General features: G+C 53.1%; 11 protein-coding genes and 1 pseudogene across 12 annotated transcripts; 4 read left to right on the forward strand and 8 right to left on the reverse strand.

The window, feature by feature from the left end:
• Positions 1 to 1,238: 1,238 nt before the first annotated feature.
• On the reverse strand, positions 1,239 to 1,484 carry BU25DRAFT_312503 (ankyrin; the record flags this gene model as incomplete). The annotated part of the gene is made up of 1 exon (XM_033702154.1): positions 1,239 to 1,484. A coding segment is annotated over one exon (246 nt), but the record flags the coding sequence as incomplete, so codon positions are not given.
• A 2,018-nt stretch (positions 1,485 to 3,502) lies between these two features.
• BU25DRAFT_342356 (uncharacterized protein) lies at positions 3,503 to 3,754 on the reverse strand (the record flags this gene model as incomplete). Its single annotated transcript, XM_033702904.1, has 1 exon — positions 3,503 to 3,754. A coding segment is annotated over one exon (252 nt), but the record flags the coding sequence as incomplete, so codon positions are not given.
• A 461-nt stretch (positions 3,755 to 4,215) lies between these two features.
• On the reverse strand, positions 4,216 to 4,962 carry BU25DRAFT_69752 (uncharacterized protein). The gene has a single exon (XM_033712019.1). It carries the CDS (start codon positions 4,706 to 4,708, stop codon positions 4,307 to 4,309), a length of 402 nt encoding a protein of 133 aa, XP_033561316.1. The 5' UTR covers positions 4,709 to 4,962; the 3' UTR covers positions 4,216 to 4,306.
• Positions 4,963 to 5,113: 151 nt separating this feature from the next.
• BU25DRAFT_411208 (Metallo-dependent phosphatase) lies at positions 5,114 to 7,198 on the forward strand. Its single transcript, XM_033706495.1, has 3 exons — positions 5,114 to 5,615; positions 5,666 to 5,756; positions 5,849 to 7,198. The coding sequence occupies exons 1-3, from the start codon at positions 5,463 to 5,465 to the stop codon at positions 6,958 to 6,960; spliced, it is 1,356 nt and encodes a 451-aa protein (XP_033561317.1). The 5' UTR covers positions 5,114 to 5,462; the 3' UTR covers positions 6,961 to 7,198.
• Positions 7,109 to 7,388, forward strand: BU25DRAFT_411209 (uncharacterized protein). Its single transcript, XM_033706496.1, has one exon. The coding sequence runs from the start codon at positions 7,162 to 7,164 to the stop codon at positions 7,372 to 7,374; it is 213 nt and encodes a 70-aa protein (XP_033561318.1). The 5' UTR covers positions 7,109 to 7,161; the 3' UTR covers positions 7,375 to 7,388.
• On the forward strand, positions 7,389 to 9,992 carry BU25DRAFT_411210 (uncharacterized protein). The gene is made up of 4 exons (XM_033706497.1): positions 7,389 to 7,936; positions 7,989 to 8,526; positions 8,576 to 9,282; positions 9,344 to 9,992. The coding sequence occupies exons 1-4, from the start codon at positions 7,555 to 7,557 to the stop codon at positions 9,889 to 9,891; spliced, it is 2,175 nt and encodes a 724-aa protein (XP_033561319.1). The 5' UTR covers positions 7,389 to 7,554; the 3' UTR covers positions 9,892 to 9,992.
• A 67-nt stretch (positions 9,993 to 10,059) lies between these two features.
• Positions 10,060 to 10,854, reverse strand: BU25DRAFT_458935 (uncharacterized protein; the record flags this gene model as incomplete). The annotated part of the gene is made up of 1 exon (XM_033710246.1): positions 10,060 to 10,854. The coding sequence occupies one exon, from the start codon at positions 10,852 to 10,854 to the stop codon at positions 10,060 to 10,062; it is 795 nt and encodes a 264-aa protein (XP_033561320.1).
• A 313-nt stretch (positions 10,855 to 11,167) lies between these two features.
• BU25DRAFT_440320 (uncharacterized protein) lies at positions 11,168 to 11,860 on the forward strand (the record flags this gene model as incomplete). Its single annotated transcript, XM_033709167.1, has 2 exons — positions 11,168 to 11,788; positions 11,831 to 11,860. The coding sequence occupies exons 1-2, from the start codon at positions 11,288 to 11,290 to the stop codon at positions 11,858 to 11,860; spliced, it is 531 nt and encodes a 176-aa protein (XP_033561321.1). The 5' UTR covers positions 11,168 to 11,287.
• Positions 11,861 to 12,149: 289 nt separating this feature from the next.
• BU25DRAFT_69860 (uncharacterized protein) lies at positions 12,150 to 15,028 on the reverse strand. Its single transcript, XM_033712020.1, has 2 exons — positions 14,480 to 15,028; positions 12,150 to 14,429 (listed from the first exon to the last, which is right to left on the reverse strand). The coding sequence occupies exons 1-2, from the start codon at positions 14,839 to 14,841 to the stop codon at positions 12,440 to 12,442; spliced, it is 2,352 nt and encodes a 783-aa protein (XP_033561322.1). The 5' UTR covers positions 14,842 to 15,028; the 3' UTR covers positions 12,150 to 12,439.
• Positions 12,169 to 12,317, reverse strand: BU25DRAFT_t78 (annotated as a pseudogene). The gene has a single exon. The product of its transcript is annotated as a tRNA-OTHER (tRNA).
• Positions 15,029 to 16,940: 1,912 nt separating the features above from the next.
• On the reverse strand, positions 16,941 to 17,889 carry BU25DRAFT_469565 (uncharacterized protein; the record flags this gene model as incomplete). The annotated part of the gene is made up of 2 exons (XM_033710760.1): positions 16,941 to 17,482; positions 17,522 to 17,889. The coding sequence occupies 2 exons, from the start codon at positions 17,887 to 17,889 to the stop codon at positions 17,107 to 17,109; spliced, it is 744 nt and encodes a 247-aa protein (XP_033561323.1). The 3' UTR covers positions 16,941 to 17,106.
• A 407-nt stretch (positions 17,890 to 18,296) lies between these two features.
• Positions 18,297 to 18,722, reverse strand: BU25DRAFT_469567 (uncharacterized protein; the record flags this gene model as incomplete). Its single annotated transcript, XM_033710761.1, has 1 exon — positions 18,297 to 18,722. One exon carries the CDS (start codon positions 18,720 to 18,722, stop codon positions 18,297 to 18,299), a length of 426 nt encoding a protein of 141 aa, XP_033561324.1.
• Between the last annotated feature and the right edge of the window lie 7 nt (positions 18,723 to 18,729).

Consider the following 18,729-nt stretch of genomic DNA (forward strand, 5'->3'; position numbering starts at 1 on the left):
CCTTATGGTTCGTGTTCAACCTCGTCAATTAAGTTTGTCATTGGATCTCAACCAACCTTCGAGCTAGACAGATTGCCTGTACTACTCATCGTTACCCCAAGCCGTCGTTAGGTGTTTCACCCAGGCGACTTACCCCTACTGTTCCAGAGCCAGAGTTCATCCTCGAGAACCAATCGAATAGTGCTTACGAGCTTTGCTTAAAGTACGACTTCAACAGGGATCTGGAGAGGATACCGTGACACAGTGGGAGCGTTCATGCAGAGTGCTCTGCGTGCTCTATTGCTGTACGTTGGATTGTGAGATCATTGAGAGCATGTATGCAGTCTGACAGCCAGCCTTGTTCCCATCTCTGTTTAACCAAGACTTGCTGCTGCTCTGGCGTTGCCTACATTAGCGTGAGAGTGATCCTTGTGAGTGCTACCTAGTGTACCACTGATTGTAACACTAGTGTACCACTGATCGTAACAGCAAGATCATGCAAGATCGCCACCCCGGTTGGTACTTCTGACCCGAAGCAGTCTGCAATCTCGGCTAGTGCAAAACGGTCCTGCACACGCTACGTGATAATCATCACGCTGTAACTTACTTTTGTCATCAGTCAGCCCTAGCTTGTGGCTCTTGGGCCTGTGGCTGTGCGACATTCGGAATAGGATGATCCGACTCCGAAGCACTCGGCAAGTTATCAGCCAATCTCGTCAGCCACAATGATAACAGAAACTGCTATTCAGCTGTTCCTTGTGACGCAGTCTCTACCTTTCAGCACATGCAAACTGTTTGCTGCAAGGGTGTGGCAAGTGCGGGTCGGCCATCGTCCCTGCTTGCGTGGCGGAACTAAGTGCTACACCGCTAAACTAACCATAACATATTACTTGTAAGCATGCTAACATTCAGTGTGCTTGATTGCTCTAGCACTAAACGAGACTGAGCACAACCGAGCAGGTCGCTTTAATTGAGATAATGTAGTAGTTATAGGATAGTACAATATGATTTTTCTTTGAAAAACCATCCACGCCCTATTCTCACGTGGTAGCACCTGTGTTAAGCAGCAGCCTCACTACTGCCTCGTGGCCTATAGCTGAAGCCGCCTGGAGTGCGTTGCCGCAGTATCCACCCTGCGCGTTGACGTCGGCGCCCTTGTCCACTAGCAGCCTCACCATTGCCTCGTGGCCTCCAGCTGAAGCCGTGTAGAGTGCGTTGCCGTTGTCTCCACCCTCGGTGTCCAAGTCGGCGCCCTTGTCCACCAGTAGCCTCACCACTGCCTTGTGGCCTCTGTATAAAGCCGCGTAGAGTGTGTTGCCGTAGTCTCCACCCTGCGCGTTGACGTCAGCGCCCTTGTCCACCAGCAGCCTCACTACTACCTCGTGGCCTCGCTCTAAAGCTGCCTGGAGTGCGTTGCCGTATTCTCCACCCTGTGCGTTGACGTCAGCGCCCTTGTCGAGCAGCATCTTCACTACCGCCTCGTGGCCTCTGTGTGAAGCCGCCTGAAGTGCATTGCCGTAGTATCCACCCTGCGCGTTGACGTCGGCGCCCTTGTCAATCAGCAGCTCTACTACCTGCTGACGCCCATTCTCTGCCGCCAACAACAGCGGTATCTCATCATCATCATTTGTGGCCTGTATATTGGCTTTTTCCCTCAGCGACTTTTGCGCCGTCTCCTCTTGGCCATATCGGGCAGCCCACAACAACGCTGAGCTTCCAGATTGTTGTACATTGTAGCGGTAGAGGTACCTATCTAGGAGATGGTAAAGGCGACGGTTGGCTTGTGCAATGGCGTTGATATGTCTCTCGGATTCTAGGTATTCTGATATATTTCGGAGCAACTCATTTGGTAGATCAAGCAGTGGCATTGCAGGTAGCGATGAAAACAACCGCCTAGTAAGTATTATAAGCAGGGGTGAAGCGGGCAAAGATTGCAATTCAATAATAGGCACGTGTTGTGAAGAAAGCACAAAAAGAGAGAGTTGAGGACAATGGTGGGGCAAGCGGCGGCAGGGTGACTGAGTCACCAGGGTTCAGCATCACGTGGTTGAGTAAGCGCGCTCAGAAGCAGAATCGAACAACGTTAAAGGTGATTTGGCTCTTGATGTCGCTAATGGTAGCACGGAGAGTGGCCGACCCGCACCTGCTATACCCTTGTAGCCGCCTCGCACTATATAAGTAGCTGAATTAACAAGAACAAAGTTAGCAAAGCTTATGATATCGCCACTTTTGAAACCGCTCAAATTACGTTACATTGCTCCATTATACATCAGCGCTACTGGTGCTCTCCAGGGCTCCGGCTCCTGGACATTGCTCCTCTTCGCTCTCTGCTTCTCGTGCAGACACCTTGCGCTTACGACCACTCTTTCCCTTACTCTTATCCGCGGCAGCCTTGTCCTTCGCAGCGCGTGCAGCACGAGCCATGTCCAGATCCTCGTAGCTCATTACCTTCGCCGTCCCTATAACCAGCGACCGTGTAGACCGTCGCGTCTTGGCTTCGCTATTGATCCTATACAATAGTCGGTTGTGGTCCTAAAGAAGGCTTTGTTTGGCAAAGGATATTTTAGCAGCGCTTGCGAGCTTCTGTACACGCCTCTGTAGACGTTGTCTGCTTGCCTCATCAGATGTAGCTGCATAAGCATCCTGTTTGATCAGGTTGTGTAGCGACGTCAAGGCCTCTACTGTCACCGGCGTCACAGGCGTTACGGGCGTTGGCGGAACTTCGTTCCGGGAGGTGGATGTTGTTACCATATCAGCGTTGGAACTACTATGTTCTGCGGGCGGCTCCGGCATAGTACGAAGCACCCTCTCTGGGTTAAGAGGAAATAAACCCGGCAGCAGCCCACCCAGCCAGAATGTTCCTCCTGGTTATGGCCCTGTCCCTTGCTGGCTTATAAAGGTATGTGAAATTCTCCTTGCCGATGGTTCCTACACCACCTCGATTCAGTCGTTCAACTTGATCGCGATACGCTGTCTTTAAGGGCGCAAAGACTGAAACGTCACATGGCTGGGGCTTGTGAGGAGTGTGGGAGGGCAGTCGACAAAGGACGATGTCGTTTTCGAAGCAAAACTCCAGGATCTCAAGTGTTTCGTGGTTCCCAAAGCCATCAGATATTAAGACCCGTGGTTTACCGTTAGCTATTCCTTTGGTCTGGGGGTCGAACACGCGCGTGAGCCACTCCAAGCTGATCTTGGAGTCATTGTACCCGTTTTCGGAGAATCCGTAGTGCCATCCAGGAGTCGGATGGGTGGTCCAGTTGCTTCGGTGGGTCGAAGCTGGCCTAGTTACAAGAGGGTGCAATGGCCTACCGTCTGCACTGATGCACTCTATAGCGGTAACCATTGTCCGCTTGACACCAGCACCTCTATGCTCTCGTAGGTCATCCCTGCCTACAAGAACCTTGACAGAGCCTAGCATGCTTAGCATGACTCCTGTCTCATCCATGTTATAGACATTCTCCGGCCGAATACAAATGGCCGGATCCCTTAGCACTTGGCTAATTACCTCAAACCACTCCACGACCTAGTTATATATGTGTATCGCGTGGCGTTTCCAGTGTATCGACTTGACTCTTCTCGCTTTAAGCTCAGGATGTCGTTTCCCGAAGGCTTGAGCCCAGTTCTTTCCGGGGGGCTTATTCGATCTACTCGCAGGGGATCGACGACGGGCAATACTGAAGGCTAGCGTTGGTATATACTTGATGCAGACAGGTTGATCAAAACTAGACATTAGTAGCAAGAACGCGACGAGAGCTTTCTCTTCCTCTACAGTAAGCTATTGCTGGCGTTGCGCCGTTTCCTCCTTTGAAGGCCGGCCACGGGCACGATTGTACAGCGTGGTGAGAAGGACACCGCTGGAATCGGGTTGGGCAGCCCATGTTCTAGTGTCACTTGGAGGTATGAGTGTGGCACCTGTCGCAGGCTGGGATCGAGCGAGGGGACGCGGACGTGGAGGGACAGGTGCTTGTTGCTCGCGATCTTGGTGGCCAAAATTTCCAGCCACAATTGGAAGGACACTTGGCACAAGACCACCCCGATGGCGAGCTCGTGTTGAACGACGCGAGGGGTTATGCGACAGTGGGTTGCGGGAGGGTGGGTAGTAAGGCGGTGTTGACCGCTTGGAGTACATTGGACGGGACTGTGCATCGCGGGCAGCTGTGAGCGAACACCGCGGCTGTGCGATTTTTCTTTTCACTCTCTTGATGCTAGTCCCTTCTTTTGGGCTTTTTTGCCGGGTATGTACATATGATCTACATGATGCTTCCTTCCCATGACCTGCAAATGTACAATACAGTCTCCCTTCCGTCCCCGAGCAGCTGCAACCGCGTTATTGATCCTCGCTCGATCGCGTCTTCCTCCATGTGCGCTCGACCTGTTTTGTAACCGACTCGCTTTCCTCCCCATCCTCCTTCCTCGTCATGCCCAAAACCTGCCCGACCAGGCCCGCTGGCTTTGGAATCGGACACTCCCTCTTCGGATTCAGCCTCCTCTCGATCATCATCCTGGTCCTGGCATCCTCGTCTAGCGCATCGTTGCCCACCTCCTCATCATCCTCGACCGGCCTCCTTCTTCTCCGCTTCCGAGTAGGATCGGCCGAGTCATTGAGTGTGCGCGGGTCGACGGGGCAGGGTATCAGATGCGGCGCTGTGACGACGAGAAACGAGACCATCAGGGTGGTGGTGAAGAGCGAGGCGGTCATGCGCGAGCGCGGGTGCATGTGTGGAGGCATCTTGTCTGTCTGTCGTCCGTCGTTGTCGATTATCGAATGAGCGGGTTCGTGTTAGAAAGCGAGGGTGGAACGAGGCATCACTGGTACCGGCGTCGGTGCGGAGCGAGCGCGCAAAGCGAGACAAGTGTTGTTGGGGGGGTGGGGGGGGGGGGGAGTACGAGGCCAATTGGTACGAGGCCAATTGAGATGCCTCGAGCGCGTGGAGGGGTTGTAAAGGCGCGGGACGCGGGATGCGGGGGAGAGGTGGTGACAGACTTTTGGTGGAGTGAAGGGTGACGACGCTAGTTGAAGGGCAGATGGCTGCATCCCGCGAAGCTTGTGGCGCGCGCGCGATCGACGGCGATCAAGCCGTCCGCGTTGACTGATTCGTTTAACGTCCCCATGTGAGGCAGGCCGTTCGCGTCATACTATACAGTTCGCCTTTGTACTATACAGTCCGCCTTGCACGTTGATTTTGCTCTGGAGGCGCCTTAGAACTCGCATCTCCCTTTGGATTGAAGGCCAGCGTGACGATTGCGAGCTCCGAATCTTCTGCCAGCCCAGCGCGCATCGCACGCGACGCCACCGACACCTCTCACGCCCGCCGCCGGACCCTTGAGAGAGCTGCAGGCACAGCAAAGGTCGCGTGCCTAGTGGCGAGTAGGAGCAGCAAGCAGGAAGCGCGAACAGGGAGCGCGCAGAGCAGAGCAACAGGAAAACGAGCCCAGACGCACACACACACACACACACACACACACACACACCCGCCGCCACCATGAGCATAGGCGGCAGCGACCTCGACAAGGCCATCCAGCAGCTGCGCGCCTGTCGCCCCATCCCGGAGAACCAGGTCCGCGAGCTGTGCTACAAGGCGCGCGAGCTGCTGATCGAGGAGGGCAATGTCGTCGGAGTGGATGCGCCCGTGACAGTACGTGGCCTGCGGCTCACTGCAAGGCACGCGAGCTGATGCGACTCCAGATATGCGGCGACATCCACGGCCAGTTCCACGACCTCATGGAGCTGTTCCGCGTCGGTGGTGATGTGCCGGACACAAACTACCTGTTCATGGGTACGGCAACACCAGAGCCAACACACACACCCACACACACACCCACACACACACACACGCGCGCGCACACACACAAGCTGACGATTGTACAGGCGACTTCGTCGACCGCGGCTTCTACTCGCTCGAATCCTTCCTCCTCCTCCTCTGCCTCAAAGTCCGCTACCCCGACCGCATAACGCTGATCCGCGGCAACCACGAGTCGCGGCAGATCACCACCGTCTACGGTTTCTACGACGAGTGTCTGCGCAAATACGGCAGCGCAAACGTCTGGCGCTACTGCTGCGAGGTCTTCGACTACCTCGCCCTCGGCGCCCTCGTCACCGGCGCAGCAACCTCGCTCCAACCCACCGACGGCCCCATCGCCTCCAACAGCAACATCGACTCCATCCCCGACCTGGACCAGGACATCGAGATCGAGACGCTGAACGCGGCAGGCGAGATCATGTATCGCTATGCGAGAAACTCCGACTCCCAATCTTCCGTGTCGGCGACCAGCGCAAACATCGGCTCATCCAGTCCCGTCGCTCCACCAACACCCACCAACGTCGGCGCTCCCGGCACAGGCGCCTCGTCCTCCGCCAATGGCTCGAGCCGCAACGACACCGGCGCCATCCTGTGCGTGCACGGCGGCCTCTCGCCCCTGATCGACAGCATCGATAAAATCCGGCTCCTCGACCGCAAGCAAGAAGTCCCCCACGAAGGCGCCATGTGCGACCTTCTCTGGTCTGACCCGGACGAAATCGACGGGTGGGGCCTGTCGCCGCGGGGTGCCGGCTTCCTGTTCGGCGCAGATATAGTAAAGTGCTTCAACCACAAGAACGATCTTTCTTTGATAGCGAGAGCGCATCAGCTCGTTATGGAAGGCTTCAAGGAAATGTTCGATTCCACCATCGTCACCGTCTGGAGCGCGCCAAACTACTGCTACCGCTGCGGCAACGTGGCTGCGATCCTCGAGCTGGGTGAGGACGGGAGCAACGCCGGGTTCCAGCGGCGCAGCAACGGCGACAGAGGGGGCGGCGGCGGCGGGTGGGTGTTGGGATCTAACGATGGCCCGAATGCGAACGGCGAACGAAGACTCAGTTCCATGCTTGGTGAGCAGAAGAACCGCGATGGGCCAGGCAGGCGGTATAGGGTGTTTGAGGCGGCGCCGCAGGATTCGAGGGGCATGCCGGCGAAGAAACCGGTGGCGGATTACTTTCTGTAGAATGAGGGCACCGAGGGGAAGATTGTGGATGGTGAGGAAGAGGTATATCACAGGATGGATGACCAGGTCAGACAGGCGGGACGTATGAGGGAGGTGGCGACGGTGGATTGGCCGTCGAGACCGGAGTACGACCAGAACGCAGTCAAGTAAATTCTTTGATGGTTGGCGAGCGGTCAGCGTTAGGCATAGAGTTTTGTAGATATGGATACCCAAAACATGAGTTCAATTGTAGGAGATGGGTTGTACTCTTTGATATTCGTAAAGCGCGTGTTGACTTTCTCACTTCACCGCTCACCTCACCTCCACATCGATAACAGCCTCCATCCCTCGCTCATTCATTGCCCCACACCACGCTTGCGCTATGTTCACTGCAGAGAGCATCGCCAGAAACATGGAATTGGAGCAGTAAAGTGACGGGCAATTAAATGCAGTTCCAGGGAACAAGGCTGCTGGCAGCTGACAAGGTTGACAAGGTTGACAAGGCTGCCAAGGAAGCCACCAGACGGAGGGGTAGCCTTGTCGGTTATGAATAAGAAGAAAACATATCCACTTACCTGACGCTTCTACCGCCGTCAGATCCCTCGACATTCTACCATGTCATCCGTTGCTGCTCGTCCGAAATTCGATGCGCTTCCGGTAAACGACGATCACGACCGGCCTCAAGGCTACGGTGTCCCATCTTTGACAGAGCAGCAGCAATGCCGCAGTCATGGGTCTACAGCAACCTCTAGTCTTTTGGTCCATGAGCAGGAGCTCGAGACACCTGATAACGTTGTTTCACCTTCACAGCCTATGCAATCGGTCATTGCGTGCGAGGATCTCCAATCTTCAAACTCGGCCTTGCTCGCATCGAAAGACAACACAGGCCCTAAGACAAGTCTCCACGGACACTCTACGGTCGAAACAGCGGAGGGATCGCAAAAGCTCACTGTTGGCTGGAAGACCATCGCCTTGCTGCTCGGTTTCTATCTTATCGGTATGATGGTTCCCAATATCTCAGCAACAGGTATATGCTAAGAACTCTCCAGCCTTACTCGTCGCCATCTTACACTTCGTGATGATGCACTATCTGAATGGCAAGTCAACGGACGATAGAAAGTATCTGGCCCAGCCATATGTCACCTCCCTCTCTCTACTTCTGGTTGCCATTTTCAAAGCCTCTCTGTGTGCTTCGCTGGCGGTCGCATTTACCCAGCACATGTGGAAAATACTGAGGCACAAAGCCCTCCAGGTATCGTCTATCGAGTCCCTACATGGCGTTCGCTACAACCCTTTGTTACTGGGAAAGTGGCGGCTCTTTCTAGCAACGCCTTTGTTATACTTGATGGCTATGGTGATGTGGTCGCTCACTATCGCCATCCTCTTTCCTCCGTCCGCTCTCACTATCACTTTAAGTCAGTTCCAGGAAAGCAAATCCTTACTGGTACCCACGTTCGATGCTGGATATGGCCGAGACTTCGAGATAAATCGGAACTCGATCATCGGAACGTCTTCCCTAAGCTCGTGGGCTCCCGGCGGCGTAGGCGTTACTGCAGATACCAACGGCTCCGCATCAATGTTATATTCGTGAGTTGAACGGCGCTTAGTAGATTGCGGCTACTGAGAATTGATACAGAAACCCCAATGCAAAATTAGTGCATCTATCGCACGTGGTGCTTGTTTCTGGCGCCATTCCAGAATCGGTCTCTCCTTGCGGCGCCAATTGCACTTATATTGTTGACTTCGAAGGACCAGTGTTTCAATGCATCAACACAATACGTAATCAAACTTCACAAGAACTATCGGGGCCTATCAGCGAGTATTATTCTGGCGCTTGGAGTTCAGTCAACTCGCATCACCGAACTTCACAAACGTTCACCATGAATCTTACGCGTATTTTGGGGCACAGTCGTGGGCTATGGCTGCAAGAGCTCCACATTTTGCAATGTCAACCTGCTTGGGCTATGTACCAGGTCAAACTGGAGTACGTAAATGGCTTACGTTCTTTCGTCTTCGACATTGTCCCGGGCGGGAAGCTGGTCGATACCTTCGTGAGCGGGACTTCACCTAACACCACACAAGGTGACACAGGCTGGACCATGGATCAAATTCGAAACTTGAAAAACATCAATCACTACAGCCTTCTAGATACTATAGCGACGGCATTGGGCGGCTCCTACGAGCAGATGCTTTTGGAAGGAGATGGTCCAACATTTCCCTACACGCTATCGAACGGCACAGTATTGGATTTTTCCCCAATCGAAGCGTCCTTCACCCTTCTGAGCGACTTCAACCTCGTCAACTCGCTTCCGCGCGTTTTTGGGAGTGACAATCTTGATTTACGTGAGTTTCGAAGCCATACTTTGCTAATCAGGACCGTCGCGCCCAGACTAACAAATTCCAGAACCAAACAAGACCTGGATCAGAGATACAGCTTTCAACAAAAACCGATACAATGTCACAAGTAATGGACCCTCTCTCGAAATTACAGGAGAGATACTCAACGAGATTGTTGCAAACGTCACAATAGCAGCTATGCTCGGCTACTACCCTCTCTCTATCTGGAACATCACAGCGATTGCTAACATCACTACGTACCGCAACACCTACTCGTTTTCCCGTCCGGCAAACCTCATACTCCCATATGCACTATTTCTAGTCTTCAGCCTGCCATTTCTGATCCTGGGATATCTCTCACTGCGTAGTAATCGTGTTGCTGCTCTCAGTGACAGCTTCTTGCAGCTCCTAGTGACGGTCACACGGAGCGAGAAGTTAGATCGAATCGCGCGTCCATGCGAACATGGTGGTGACGAGATGGCCAATACAGAGCTCAAAAACACACGGATTATGTTTGGAGAATTGAGTGCGGCAGATGAGAGAGAAGACAAACTTGGCAGAATGGGATTCGGGCTAGAAGCAGAGATCCTACGTTCCAGATTTCGAGAGAAGTAGAAGGTTAGGTAGTCCATTAGGAGCTTCTGATCGCTCGAATTCTACTGGCGAAATGCCTTAGGCTTCTCGTCGTTGCGTCCAAATGCAGTAGTTGAAACCCCTTCTGCCGTCTTCTAACCAGTCCACATAACGCCGTCACTCACTAACCTCTACTGCATGTAAGTCCCTTCAGCTTGGCACAGCATCAGCATCTCCAAATTGGCCTGTCACCAATTGTGGCAGCGGCATAAATCTAACCCCGGTGAAATGCTCATCAAACTTCAAATCAACGGTGGTGAAATTCGTGTCTCCCTTCCTTTCCCTCATAACCTTCACAGCCTTCGTATCCCGCAACCACGACACTACATCGCCGATTTTCACTCCTCTGTCTTTCTCCAGGTCAAAGTATTCGGCTGGCATATAGCCTCCTTGAACCGTGATCAGTACTCTCCTGACTGGCGGTTGTGTGAGGAACATCCTGTCCCAACTGGCTCCAGTCTGATCAACTACGCTGACAAGCTCGGCGGGCGTAAAGCAGAAGTCCAAGCGGCCAGATGATACGCGGTCTGTGAATCGCCAAATGGGCGGCTGTCTCCTCCTCCAAGGATCCTCGAGTCCGTCAAAGCTGGAACAGATGGGTTCACAGCCGTGCATGTAGATCCATGGGTTGAAGAGTGCACGGAATTCAGGGCGCAGGGGGATGCGTTGCTGGGCTGGCTGGAAGGCTGGAGGTAGCCTGGCTGTGATGCCGTGCTCTTCTGCGGCTTTGAAGGCGGCGAATGTTGAGTTGGAGGCCTCTAGAAACAGCGTCTGCCTGGCTTCGCGGGAGCGATCAATTACTGATTTCCAGGTGTGGCAGACGCGCTGGCAGCGCAGGAGAGTGTGGAAATCGAGGTATAAAACGAACTCGAAGATGACATCGGGGAGCAGCAATGCATGGGTCTCTGCTGCACCTGACGAGCCTGGAGTTGGAGCGGAAGGCATGTCGGAAATGATCTTTATGGCGCGCATACAGCTAGAATGCGCAAGTATATGCCAATATACGTCCACCCTTCGGGTGTGTTACACGAAGCCGCCAAGGTCGCGGGTGCCTTGTTGCTATGCTCGACAAGGCTGCAGCGGGTCTGCCTTCGCTTACTTCCAGCATGTGAATAGTATCGTGCGGCGATGTTGGACTGACCAATACTGTAACAGCGCATGACATTGGTTATCTGCTAAAGATAGGTGTTGGTCTCGCAGTGACTCGTGATCACGCGTCGCGCCGCGTGCGTGCGTGCCGCGGTACACGACTACGTCATTGCCAAATTGGACCCCAACCTTCACAACCACCAACAACAATCATGCCTCCCACAACCTCTCTCTTTGTGCGCTCTGCCAATCATCCTTCAGAATCCAATTTCCCACACAAATCTCTAAAATGCCCGCCCAACCCCTAACAAAAGCCCAACGAATGGCCTACCGCATCGCCCGCGGCGAAATGGGCGTGCTAACCTTCGAGCCCTACAAATCCGAAATCCTGCCATCCTGGCGTTTCAAAACGCCATCCATCGCCCGAAAATCCTCATCTGAGATTTACGCCAAATTCCTCGCTTACAACGACGCCGACGACTTCATTGGCATGGACATGAGCCGCAAGTTCCTGCAAATGGGCATGACGCGCGCGAAGCGGTATGCGAATCACAAGGGCGGACGAAAGTACGATAAGGTCACGGGAGAGGAGATGGAGAAGGGGAGGGATTTTGAGGGCAGGGACGAGAAGATGGAGAGTAGTCTGATATTCAGAGAGGTTTGGGAAAAGGCCAAGTCTCACGACGGGTATCAGGCGAAGAAGGAGAGGTTTATGAAGGAGCAGAAGGAGTGGGATAAGGCGCAGAAGGAAAGTGTGAAGACGGAGATCAAGGAAGAAGAGGTTGATGAGGTTGAGACGAAGCCGAAGAGGCAGAGAAAAACGAAGGTCAAGACTGAAATCGAAGAAGAGGAAGACGAGTGAGTGGAGACATGATTGCACCTCAAGAGGCAAAAGCACTGGACATTCTGCGATTCGAATGCAGGTCTCCCGCATTGAGTAGAGACCTGCGAATGGTCAGCTCTTCATGCAATCCGGTATGGGATGCGAGCCTCCCATCTCTGGCATACTTCAACGCTGCGGTCGTCTTACCATTGAACCACCCACCCTCGAATTGATGCCAGCTCTGCCACAGCTCCAACTACATGTACATCACGCATGTGCAGTGAGAGACGAGAGCTGCATGGGGCAACATTGAAGAGCAAATCGACCAGTACAATGATCAAGAAGACTGGATGCTCTGTGATTCGGACACAGGTTTCCCGCTTGACGAGGCAATAGGCAGCTGGTCGAGGCCACCATGGCCGTGCCACGAGGTGCCTCCGAGCCCTACTATTCCTGTCCGTTTTGAGTGGGTGTCTTACCGCTAGACGAAGCATCCGGAGAGTGGTTTTATGCCACCTTAACGTGGACGCATTTAGACACAATGAGGGAAACAACGAAGATTATCACGTCCATTATCAAATCGACCTTGTCATGCTCTAGCTACCAAGCAGGCCGTACTCATGCAACCCACCTCTTCTGCAGACTCCTCCTGCTCCACTGATGACTACCCTTCGAATCACCCTCCCTATGCTTCTCCTCATAGATTTTCTTCGTCAACTGCCTGTACAAGAACTTGCCACCATTGTTGTACACAATGCTGTGATCGCTATCCGTGAAGAACGTGTTCTGCATCTTCTCGGGCGTAACACGAGCACCCATCAGCAGATCAACAAGAGCAGCCGAGTTCTGGAAGTGCACGTTATCGTCACCAGTACCGTGCTGAATGACAACGCCACCAGCAATGTTCTTGAAACCAGTGGCGTCGTGCACGCGGGACTTGTTGTACCCATCGACGTTGTCTTCGGGCAGCTTCATGTAGCGCTCGGTATAGATGGAGTCGTAGAAACGCCAGTCGCTGACTGGGGCGGTGATGAGCGCGAAGGAGATGATATCGTCGCCGACTTCAACGACCTTGGAGGAAAGGTAGCCGCCGTATGACCAGCCGAAGATACCGATGTGCTCACTGTCGACCCATGAGTTCTTTGCGAGTTCTTTGGCAGCCCAGATCTGGTCTTGAGCTTCGATGTCTCCAAGGTTCTTGGTCACAGTGGAACGGAACTCGCGGCCCTTACGTCCGGTACCGCGGTTGTCAACAGTCAGGGTGATGTACTCCAGCTCAGGGTCGGAGGCAATGTAGGCCTTCCAGTTGAGAGCGCTGAACTGCTTGTGCACCTCCTTGGCGTTGGGGCCTCCGTAAGGGATCAGGATGAGAGGGTATTTCTTGCTGGGGTCGAAGTTGGGAGGCAGACGAAGCATAGCATCGAGAGTGAATCCAGAGGGGTGCTCAAGGTCCAGGTAGGTAACGTTGGGCAAGTTGTAGGTTGTGAGATTGCCGTACAGCGCCTTGTTGTCGACGATGGTGCGGAGTGGCTCGGTCGAATTGATCGAGTAGAGCTCCTGGTAAGGAACGTCGGGCCCAGCATAGCGGAGGACGTAGTAGGAGCCGCTTGAGGAGAAGGATGCGGTCCAAAAAGCTGAAACGCTGTCGTCGACAAGCGCCTTCTTCTCGCCAGTCCTGAAGTTGACAGAGTAGACGTGTGACTCCGTGCTGTGGTGCTCGGTGGAAGTGTAGTAGACAAGACCACGCTTGGCGTCAATCTTCAAGATAGCGAGAACCTCGAACTCACCAGAGGTCAAAGCGATGGGCTCGCCACCGCTGACGGGGAAGAGGTAGATGTGGTTCCAGCCGCTCTCGTCCGAAAGGTCGAGATAATACTCTGTACCGTTGCCATAAGTAGCATTGGCGGTCTGAATAACACCGAGGTAACGAGTGGCAATCAAATTCTCGAGCCAGCCGTCGGTACCGTCACGCTCACGGATGACGGAGGATGTGCCCGCATCGACGTCCACAACAACGTACTTCTCGAGATCTTGCACACGGTTGAAAGCACGGTAGATGACCTTGCTGTGTGCGTCAGTGAGCCAGTTGACTTCTCCAATGACGAGATCATCTTCAGGGAAGGCGTTGATAGTCACGGCCTCAACTTTGCCAGATGCTACATCGAGCAGGTTGAAGCCAACAGTGGGGTTCTTAGTGCCGACCTTGGGATAACGCAGCTCCAGCTCACGAGCGTAGACTGGGGCAACCTCGGCATCGTCCATGTAGTAGGGAATACGGAAAGTACCGACACCAGTCTCGTTGAAGCTCAAGAAGGCGATCTTCTCGCCATCAGGGCTGTACCACAGAGCATAGCGGTCAGCAAAAATCTCCTCTTCGTAAACCCAGTCAGGCACAGCATTAAACCAGTCTGGGCCACCGTTTTCGGTGATCTGGGTGATGTTGCCATCGTTCCAGATGTAGAGGTTGTTGCCCTTGACGAAAGCAATCTGAGACGATGAAACAGGGCTCCACTCGGCGTATTGAATGGTGCCGTTCGACTCAGGGTCGAGCGAGATGGTCTCCCCAGTCTCGGCATTCTGAACAAGGTAGTCGGCGTAGTATGAGTGCCTAGGAATCGTCAATCACGTGTTTCCAATTCTATGCAAGATTTGTCCTACCTGTACTCCTTGGTGTAGTTCACGGCCCACAGAATGTGGCTGGCATCACCAGAGATGAAGTAATCATGGTAATCAGCCGGAACCTTGTCGGCAGACAAGAAAGTTGAAGATTCGCCAGTAGCAACATTCTCGAACAGGAACGAGCCATCAGCGCCGGTGTAGATGTAGTCACCATCTGCACCTGTGTTGACCCAGCTGAAGGCCCTGGTCGAAGCAGCCAATCGCCCAGGCGCGTCAGTGGTGATGTTGTAGTTGAGACGGAGGGTGGAATTGCTGCTTCCAAGTGGTTGATGAGGCTGCCTTGGAGGCTCAATGGCCTGGAGCAGCGGCAGAACCGCAGCAATGACCGCGAACGAACGCATCGTGAGAAACAACACGACGTGTGAGACAAGAGGAGCGTTAGAGCACGCAAATCCCCCCTGCGGTGCAGCGGTTTATGTAGCCCTCGTCGTACATGTCCGCCTAATGAGCACTCGATATGCAGCTGCCGTAAGAGGAAGTTGTCAAGACATTCGGTCGTCGTTGCCAAGAACCCTAAGCGACCCGGCGCCCGGCTCGACGAGGCTTTCAACTGGTCTTCTCGTGTTTGCCGCGAGATTACGGGAAAATCACATCATCAGAGAGGAAGGTGGAAGTGACACAAGAGGGATCGCGTGCGTTGCAAGGCTGTGCACGCGAACGAAGTTGTTGATGGGTGACGCGATAGCGGATGGCGCTTGCTTGATCGCGCAAAGGAATGGCAGTGACGAAAGGCACTAAAACATCGAAGCTTGTCTTATCGGCTCCTGCGTTCATCGCCTCAGTTTCAACCTCAACTCTTATTCAGTCCCTACCTAGGAAATGGTGCATTGTGTTTTCCTGAACCGTACTTACATACCAGGGACACATGTGATGACGAGGACGATGTCGTGTGCGCCATTTCTTATGCAGGTACAACGAAACACAACCAAACCTTTCGTAACACAACAGGGGCAGAAACCAGCGGCTTGTACGTAGCCAGGCAGCTTCAAGAGTACTCAAGAGTCTCTATGTGGCTTTGAACGTGTTCGTCAATTCATACGAGAGCCCGCAAGTGTAAATGTAAACATCACGTGATCTTTCGTGCTTGGCGACTCGCGACGTGCGATCGGTCACTTGTGACTTTGGAAAATACATCTGTGGCTAATATAAGGATCTGGACTAAACTACCATCAACAAGGAAAACAGAGCTGAGAGTGAGGCCCGAAACACGCAAAGTCGGATTCAAAACAACAACGAAGCCATCAGCATCAGTACTATCACCTCCTATTAATCAAAGTCATCTGACCATAACGAGCCTTTCGCTCTCGGCTCTAAGATCTCGTATCTATCGGAATTTTTCTAATGTCTATAACGGCAGATGGCTGTATGAACGCTAGGCCGGCAACCTCACCATTTGGTTGAGGGGTATCGTTTGCCTTTGCGCCTCGTGGTCCTGTTCTCGTCCTTTTGGTACAAATCTCCCAGTTCGCGGCGAATTTGCAGTCGTGAAATTGCCCGTGTTGTCTTTTCTCTTTGCCTGTGCCGCCCATTCTGCTTCGCGCCATGGCTCTGGTAGGACGTAGTGCGTTTTGGTTGGCGACCAAACGTTCCGCCATGGAGGTAATCTTTCCGTCCTAAGCCTTGATTTTCATTCCTCTTCCGATTCGCATTGCGGTTTATTGGGGTATCCAGTGCGCTTCCATTGCCGTCATATCTTCTAGCTTCCTCCTCCATCAGTGCCCCAAGACCCCGGTCATACTCCCGTGGCGTTGTCGAACTTCTCAAGTGCGACCAGGTTATTGGAGGTTTACTTTTAGAGGATCTCTCGATATGGTTCTGTCGTTGTTTGCTACTTACTGGAACTATTGGATCCCCATTTCGCTCGACCCTTGACGGAGTATGCGATCCACTTCCCTCCTGTGGCTTGATTGTCTCGCCAGACAAAGGGGTGTGATTGGACTTCATGTTCTGCTCCTGAGCTGCATTCGTGGGCTTCGTCACAATGGGGATTGCTGTGCAAACCGACATGCTTTGCAATGGGAGTTCCGGGGTCTCCGAGTCCGTGGATAGTGCAGCTTTCCTTTCGGATTGGGCATATGAGAGGCTAGCCGTCGGTCTTAGATCTTCCGTCCTATCTACCTGTTTCTCGATCGAAGCCTTGGGAATTGTCTAGGCTCTGTCGTTGCTAGCAGACCCTATCTGGTGCCTAGGCCGCTTTCTCCGCGTTCTCCTTCTGCGGAGCTAATCTTCCGGTCAGCCTTTCTCTTGGTGTATCGGGCACACCTTCACATGGACTAGCATGTCTGGCACCCATTCTTTGCAGTAATTACACTGTCTGACCTTGCCGTCCGTAACGTGAGCATTGAATTAATCCCGAGGAACCTTGTGCTTGCAGGACTGGCAAAAGAGCGGCCACTTGGGACAGGTCTTTCCGTGCTCCTTGAAGTCTGACGCGAGTTGCCCGCAGTGACCGCATGGTCTGTGTTAGGTGTTTACATGCTCTTTCATCTTGCCTGCTGGTACCTTTGCACCGCAATATTCGCACGGCGGCTTACAAGCCTTTAAATGTCCATGAAGTTCGTTCTTGGTGGGAAACATCGTTTGACAGTTCCTGCATGTTGGCGGACCTAAAGCGGAGGGCTACTTATCATGCGGTTGATGCCCAAGTGATGAGTTTGCTTGCTTCTTCTCTGGCGTCCTCGGCGCCAGGTTTGGCGAGCTTCTCGGCTCGTCAATGGTTGCCGTATTTTCACCGTTGCTTGTGGTTCTGGTCTGATCGATTCAGGCTCCGCCGTAGGGTTCGAAGTTATGGCAGATGCTTGAGGCGAGTGGAGAGTTTTGGAGCCAGGTTTGAACTCCGTCGCATCTGCGTTTAGGCTGTCCTCCACCGGGGTGAATGTTGGCAGGGGTTCGAGATCTACTGGGTCTTGATAATGAAGATGCTGGCTTGAGCGTTCCAGCCCAGGGTTGGAGCGATCAAAGTCGTTCTCGAATCCTTGAAGGCTTGTGTCATCAAGTACATGCTCAGGTCGATCGTCTGACTATCCCGTAGGCTCTCTGGATTTATTGATTTTTTGACCAGCCAGGTCCGTGGATTCTTTCAAGTCTGGTTCTTGCTTTTGCCTCCGTGCCGCGTCGGCTTCAAGTTCTTCAATTTCTGACTGCTTCTGGTTACGCTCATCGACCAAACTACTGTTCCCGATTTTGACTTTGGACGGAAGCTCCTCCTTCTCTTGCCGCATGACTTCCAATTGGCTTGTTTTGTTAACATTTTTGTTGCTGGTCACGGACAATTCAGCATTGCGCGTGGTGACTGTATCGAGCTCATTCTTCGTATCATCGAGCTTTTTGGTAATGTTTGAGACATCTTCTTCCAACTTCGTGATCGTCTGGTACGACTCTAGTGTCATTTTCTCAAGCTTATTGATCCTACTCGTATTTTCTTGGATTGATCCACCAGATCACACCATGTCTTTTCTATCGCTGTCTGCTGCTTCCCGAATGTTCATAGTCGTTAAAGCCTCGGTGGTGTCTCGGGCATGCTGCCTTAGACGACAGGTAGTTTTTTTTAGATTGGTCGCGTTGACGGGTCTGTCGAGATAGCAAATCCTTGTAGGCCTTCTTCAGGTTGTCGTTCTGCTTTTTTGCGTGGTCGAGGTTTCGTCTAAGTTTTGTCAACACTATCAATACCTTGGTATATTCTGCCTCTGTGATACCTGCAGCTTCGTCGTAACTTTCTTCAGACAACGCAACAGGCGGTTCGGATAAGGTCGTGATGATACCATCTATACTCGTGCTCTGCGGAGCAGATTTTGAATTAGTCCCTCCCACTTGAACTGAATGAATGCACATGCGACTTTGCCGGCTCGTTCTTGTCAAGTTGACACTGTTCTGTCTTGCAACTGCAAGGCACTGGGCCATGAACCAGTCGCACGATGTTCGAGAGGCAAGAGGGAAGGCAACGACTCCCAATATGTGTGGCTGGTGTCTTTCGCGAAGTTTCCGGTCCTGGACTCCGTGGAGTTGCGTCGATCGAATCAAAATGCTGCTGCACATGCGCTGAGGCTTGTTTAACTTGGTTACTGATGTCAAGGAGAGCGCTCTTATACTCTTCACGTTCTTGACACTTGCGCAGCCACTCGAAGAGCTGTGAGATGAGAAGACCAAACAAGACAAGGACGGTAGCGAAGATGACGAATTGACCCCAGTTTGGGGCAGTCCCATAGAAGGGCCACTCATCCATGATGGCC

The sequence above is a fragment of the Macroventuria anomochaeta genome, assembly GCF_010093625.1.
Source record: "Macroventuria anomochaeta strain CBS 525.71 unplaced genomic scaffold BU25scaffold_18, whole genome shotgun sequence".
NCBI classification, from domain to species: domain Eukaryota; kingdom Fungi; phylum Ascomycota; class Dothideomycetes; order Pleosporales; family Didymellaceae; genus Macroventuria; species Macroventuria anomochaeta.